This window comes from Tupaia chinensis, unplaced genomic scaffold (genome assembly GCF_000334495.1).
Source record: "Tupaia chinensis unplaced genomic scaffold, TupChi_1.0 Scaffold000492_1, whole genome shotgun sequence".
In the NCBI taxonomy this organism is placed as follows: Eukaryota; Metazoa; Chordata; class Mammalia; order Scandentia; family Tupaiidae; genus Tupaia; species Tupaia belangeri.
Genome location: NW_006160004.1, coordinates 1,532,335 through 1,538,771, shown reverse-complemented (window position 1 = coordinate 1,538,771; position 6,437 = coordinate 1,532,335). Strand labels below are relative to the sequence as shown.

The following is a 6,437-nucleotide window of genomic DNA, read 5'->3' as shown; positions in this document are numbered from 1 at the left end:
CAGGATTTCATGGAATAGATTATCAATGCCCTGATTAGTTTCTTCACCTTTTGGGATACCAATTATCCAGATGTTTGAGCATCTAATGGTATCTAGTATTACTTGTATATTATTCTCATTTTTAGAGGTTATTTTGTCAGTCTTTTTGGTGAAATTTTCTAGGTCAGAAAGTCTGTCTTTTACATCTGAGATTCGATCTTCTGCATGATCTAATCTGCTTTTAATACTTTCAAGGGATGTTTTGATTTCTTGTATTACAGCCTTCATCTCTAACAATTCCGTTTGATTTTTTTTTATAGTGTATATTTCCTCTTTCACCTCCTGGAACTTGTTGTCTCTTCTTTTTGTTGTCTCTCATCTCTTGCATGTCTGTTAGCTTTGTCACTATGAATATCCTAAATTCTTTATCTGACATGTTCATGAGTTCCATTGTACTGTCTGTGGATGATGAAAGGCTGTTCTTTACCCTTGACGGAGAGATATTTTCTTGATTTCCCATATTTCTTGTGCCTCTGCAGTGGTGGTCTCTGGTCATCTGGTGGATCATATGTTACTTCCTACCTTCTTAGAGTTGATTCTGAGTGTTAGAGGCGTGCGGAAAGAGATGGCCTGCAACTTTTCTGCAGTTCCATTTCCCTGCTTCTGACCAAGCAACCTGCACTTTTGTCAGTAGAACTGGACATTACAAAGGCCTCCCAGTTTCAAGGGAATAGGAGCACCTGGGCTGAGCTGCGGGGTTTAAAGTATTCAGATGTTTCGCTACTGTACACCTAGACCTGCCTAGACATTCAATGTGTGGAAGGTGAGAAGCAAGGTGAGAAAGTCAGATAAAAGAAAGGAAACAAAGGAAAAGATAAACAAATAATGTGATGTGGAGCAACCCAAAGCTGATAATCAGAACCTTCTGTTCTGATATGGAGGAACTTGGAAGCAACCTTGAAGCACCCGAGGCTGATAGCTGCCTGGGCTGTCTGTTCCCCATGAGCTAGCTGCCCCTCCCCTGAATTGTTCAGCGACTGGAGGCCTTGAGCAGGTTGGATTCCCTGCTTCTCTGCCAGCTCTGTATTAGGGCAGACACTGAGCCCTCTCCCTGGTAAGATACTCCAAGCGTGTTGAACACCCCCCCCCCAAATATGCCTATAAAAGCCTGTATCTAACTCTCAGTCGGGGCTGGAAATTCAGAGTGTTAACTCCTCCATGCCCACTGGCATAATAAACAGTTCTCTTATATCCCTGGGTTCTGTTTTCCTTTCCTTGGCATCTGGTTTTCTACAACAAAACAAACAATGAAAAGGGGAAAAAAAAATTTTTTTTAAAGGCAAAAAATTGAGACCTGTGTGGCATGCTGAAAGAGGCAGGGCTAGTCCCACCTCAGATGCACATGGATTCTGAAATAGCAAGAGAAAGGAGACAAGAGACAGTACCTACAGATTTAAAAACAAAACAAAACAAAATGAAACACAACACACACATATATATATATATATGAGAGAAAATTTTCAAGAGAAAGGGAGAGGGAGAGAGAGAAGACAGAAAGAAGACAGAGACCACCCTACCTGACCTTTTGCTGGGTGTTGAGCCAGAAGGAGGGGTTTGGGGCAGAGGCTTTCTTGTTAAAGGGGCAGAGCTAGTCCCACCTCAGATGCACATGGATTCTGGCTTTTCACTGAGTGTTGGGTCCCTTTTTTTTTTTCCCCAGAGAGAGAGATTTTTACTTTAGGGTGCTTCAGCTCTCCAGAGAGCATGAGAGGCAGAAAGCAAGAAATCACCCTCCCGAGGGATGACTATGCCACAGTCCCTTCTCTCGGTTCTTCTCTTGGAATCTTGGGCACACACACACATGCACCTGGCGTGAGTTTCAAGCCGCTGGGTCTGAAACTTGAAACACGGTCAGCTGTGTGGGAGTCCAGCTGCTTTAACCACCACATCCCCTGCTAGCCCCTATTATTAGTATTTAATTTGATGAGAGGGAGAGAGAAGGAAAGTGAGAAAGCAAGCCACCAAGTCCAGGACCTGAACTGTAGTTGGCCATGTGGGAGTCCACTGCCTTAACTAGGACACCACCTGCTGGCCGCAAGTGAGAAAACAAGCGCCAGGTCCCAGACTTAAACTGTAGTCAGCCATGGGAACCAGCAGTTAGCGTAATGGCTATGTCACTGGACTCCCACGTAGTCGACCGCGGTTCGTGTCCCAGACCCAGTGGCTTAAAACTCACGCCGGGCGCGTGTGCGTGCGTGCCCAAGATCCCGAGAGGAGAATGGAGGAGAAGGGATTGTGGCGTGACCATCCCCCCTGGGGGTGATTTCTCACTTTCTGTCTCTATGTCTCTCTCTGTCTGTCTGGCGAGCGCCCGCGCCCTACAGTGAAAATCTCTAAAAAAAAAAAAAAAACAAAAAAAACCTGTAGTCAGCTATGTGGGAGTTCAGTGCCTTAACCACCATCCCACCTGCTGGCTCCCTTCTCCCAGATCTTGACCTGGGAAATTATTTACTACTTATCAGATCTCTAGTGCATTTAAGCAAATCTTAAAAAAAAAAAAAAAAAAAAAAAAAAAAAAACATTTTTTATCCATGAATTCTGTTTTTCTCTACTGGGGAGTTAATTCAGATTACTCACTTTTCCATGATCATAAATGGAAATTTCCTTTTGCTTCTTTTAAAACTCATATGGCATATTCTCTTGAATTGTCAAAAAGCACTAAGCATAAAAGGCTTATAGGGAAACTTAAGTAAACACATCAAATGAAGACTATTACAGTGCTGTGTTCACTATTTCAAAGCATGTAAAAAGGAGGAAAGCCTTTAAATTTTTTTTCCAGTGAGGCTAACATATCATTAGTTCTAAAACTTGACAAAGGGTATTTGCACACAAAACATACACAGTTCCCATGGTCTTTATTAATAATCACCACCTCTAGGAAAACTATTCAGTCTTCTCGGTTTTAGGGCACAATCCCCTTGAGCCTGACATTTCCTGCTCTCCAATTTAAAAGTGAAAATTACGTGATACAATATAAGGTGCTTATGGAAGGAGATACGTTGGATTCAGTTTGGTGGTTGCATGAAATGATTGCCAGGAGTCGACAAAGCTTCTGTCAGTGCTCTGAGCAGGGAGGAGATACAGAAGTTGGGGGCTTCAGACTTGGGCCATGTCTGTCTCCTATTGGCTCACCTCTTACACTTCATATTCATGAAATGAAAAAACAAATGCTCATGAACTGATGGAGGAGTCAGTGAAGAACGTTTGTAAAGAACCTAAGCTAAAGAAATGTTAGTTTTCCCTCTCCCTTGCCATTTATCTAAAATATAAGATTCTAAATGTGGTTTCCAAGTGCCCTAAGAAACACCTGGAAGTTTCTGTGGAAACTTGGGAATAACTCGTGTGGCATGAGTGTTGGGTTAACTTTCTAGTGAGCTGCCCCAAGTGCATATTTGCGAAGAAATGTAAAGTGACAAAAACAGAGGCTGCTGAGGGAATACCCATGGAGCAAGGTCATTTCTTGCTTACTTTTCTTTTGGTAAGAAAGGACTTCTTGGGAACCAGCAGTTAGTGTAATGGCTATGTCGCTGGACTCCCACGTAGTCGACCATGGTTCACGTCCCGGACCCGGTGGCTTAAAACTCACGCCAGGCGCGTGTGCGTGCGTGCCCAAGATCCCGAGAGGAGAATGGAGGAGAAGGGATTGCAGCGTGACCATCCCCCCTGGGGGTGATTTCTCGCTTTCTGTCTCTATGTCTCTGTCTGTCTGGCGAGCGCACGCGCCCTACAGTGAAAATCTCTCAAAAAAAAAAAAGAAAGGACTTCTTTGACTAATGTGTTGTTACTTTTCAGGCTTATAGGAGAAAAGATTGGAAATGTTGCCAGAGGAATAAACATTGCCATCGTTAACTGTAAGTTATTAAATGTTTCCTTTAAAACTTCTCTAAAAGCTCTTACAAGATTTTCAAAACTACTTTTTTTTTTTTTTAATTCTTGTCATAAAGTATATTTTCTCATGAGGGAGGGAGGAGTGAGCAATCACCCCCTGGGGAGAAGGCCACACTGAAATCTCTTCTCCTCCAGTCTTCTCAGGATTTGGGACACGCACGCACATGCACCTGGCATGATTTTCAAGCCACTGGATCGGGGACTTGAATCGTGCAGTCAGCCATGTGAGATCCAGTACCTTAACCTCCATGCCACCTGCTGACACATATTTTAAGATGATATATTTAATCACTTCTACAAGCCTCACTTTATAGGTAATTGTGGTTTCAACAACAACAAATAAACAACTGAAAACCAAGTATAAATAGACTGCACAGAACACAAAGGACAGGTAGAAGGCAGAGTTAAGACCAGCCAAGTAGGCCATGGGGACACAGACTGTGGCCAGGGTCGGAAACTCACCTCTGTTGCCAGTTTCCAAGGACTGAGTAGATAGAGACACCACTGGCCATTCCCACCTCTGTGTGTTAAGGCCACTGGTCTCGAGGAAGCAAAACTTGGCCTCCTCCTAGGCCTAGAAAAACAGCCTTGTCGTGATTGCCATCGGGAGGTCCATGACAATGAGAACCATAGCAAGTCTGGGAAGGGAGTCTTCTGTGGTGTCCCAATGAGTGGGCCAGAAGCCTGGTTCCATACTGCGGGACTGAGGAGAAGACCATTGCTCCCAGTGGTGATCCTGAGACAAGTAGAAAGGGCTGTGGTTGGGGCCAGGTGCTTCTTTGATAGAAGTGGGTGTCAAGATCTAATCTAACCCAGAGGAAAGTGGAAGAAAGTTCTTGACAACTACCAGGTCCTGTTCCTTCTGACCTCGCACTGGTGACACTCCCCTCTCAGCCAAGTCATACATCATTGTCTTCCTGGAGACAGAAGAGGAACGCCATGTCCCAGGCTCTGGTGCTGCAGATACACTTTGGTTCCTGTGAACTTTTTTTAAAAAACAAAACAAAACAATAACAAAACCTTCTTTTATTTTCAGATTTAACTGGGAAAGTGATAGCAACACAGTACTTTGATATGTATGAAGGTGGTAAGAAAACTCTTTTCCTATTAAAATTAAACTAGATCATAAACATAAAATTAAGATTAAAAACAAGCAAAAATGTTAACAGTTTTTTCTTTTGCTATTGGCAGCAGCTCACGTGAGTTTTCTGGCACAGTTTTATAGAAACCCCCTCAAGCTATTGTGTTGTCAGAAAAGTAAAGACACATTTTTGCATAGGAAAACGTTAAAAAAAAAGTCATGACTTTTCTGACAACCCAATATGCTTGAGTTCATGTAATGAAGTTTGAAGGTATTTAGAAATACTTTTTCTCTGATTACACTTTGCTTCGGGCTTTTCCTCCTGTACTCTCGTTAGATAATTGGAAAGAGAAATGTCTCTTTTAATCAAATATATGTAATATGATATAATCAGCACCCAGACCTGAATCAACAACGTTACGTAGCCGTCATAGTTATTTCTGGACTGTGGTGTCCTCCTCCTCACACACATGCCCCTTATCCTTCAGCAGTCAACCATTCTGGGCACCAAATCTTGACTGCAGTTGCTGGACAGCATATACCAGTCCCTCTTATTTTTATGTGACATGGAGAGTTATTGAGAACAAGTCTTTATAAAGGTAATGAAGAATAATAGAAAATGCCCGCATCCGCCCAACAGGACTTACACATTTTTACTCTGCAGTTAACCTAAGCAGGAGTGAATTAGAAGCTGCCATGGTAAATAATGGGATTTGAGGTTAAGGTGTATTTTCTTCCTATAAAGCATAGCTAAGTCTCATAGCAAAGACTTGCCCACATCTGGGGTGCTCTATATTCCTTGTGTTAAGTTCAATAGGTGGCCCCATTCTTCACGGCAGTGCATCCACGAGGCTGCTCTGCTCTGGGATGGTCACACTGTGTCAGTGTTGCAGAGAAGGCTCCACCTGCACTGCTGTTGTCGTGAATTTAGCTAATAGAATCTTTAGGATCTGATTTCTAAAGTGATTCAGAAAGCCCTGTATCATGACCCTTTTCATGATAACCCTGAATACCTCTTGCAAGTTTTCTGCAAAGCCCCTTCCTTTCCTGCTGCTCTGCTCACCTCAGTTGGTCTCCCTGGGCCTGGGTAATTATACACGAGAAGGGAGCCCAAGCTCCATTTGTGTGGCTGAGAGGCGAGCTGTCAGCATGGAGGATTCAGGGTGATCATGAAGGCTGAATGTAGGGGAGACCCCACATCCAGGCAGAATTTACAGTTGACAGCCAAGATCCCAATGCTAACTTGCATTGATCCAACAGACAACTCAGGACCGATGACACAGTTTATTCAGAATGCTCCTCCAAAATCTCTGCTCTTCATGGCGACCCATGACGATGGAAGCAGCAGGTGAGTGTGTGTAGATTTGTCACACCGTGGGCAGGAGAGCCAGCTGGGCAGGGGTGCCATCACCCCTCAGTGACTTCTTCT

At 43.5% G+C, this 6,437-nt stretch overlaps 1 protein-coding gene across 6 annotated transcripts in view; it reads left to right on the top strand.

Moving 5' to 3' along the window:
- Positions 1 to 6,437, top strand: part of FAM3B (FAM3 metabolism regulating signaling molecule B) — an 82,350-nt gene that overhangs the window by 60,417 nt on the left and 15,496 nt on the right. For 5 of the 6 annotated variants that reach the window (XM_027774904.1, XM_027774906.1, XM_027774902.1 and 2 more), the window contains 3 exons: positions 3,832 to 3,890; positions 4,964 to 5,014; positions 6,269 to 6,356. In XM_027774904.1, coding sequence (XP_027630705.1) covers positions 3,832 to 3,890; positions 4,964 to 5,014; positions 6,269 to 6,356 — 198 coding nt within the window. The remainder of the gene's footprint in view (positions 1 to 3,831; positions 3,891 to 4,963; positions 5,015 to 6,268; positions 6,357 to 6,437) is intronic. The other variant, XM_027774901.1, reaches the window with a different exon arrangement.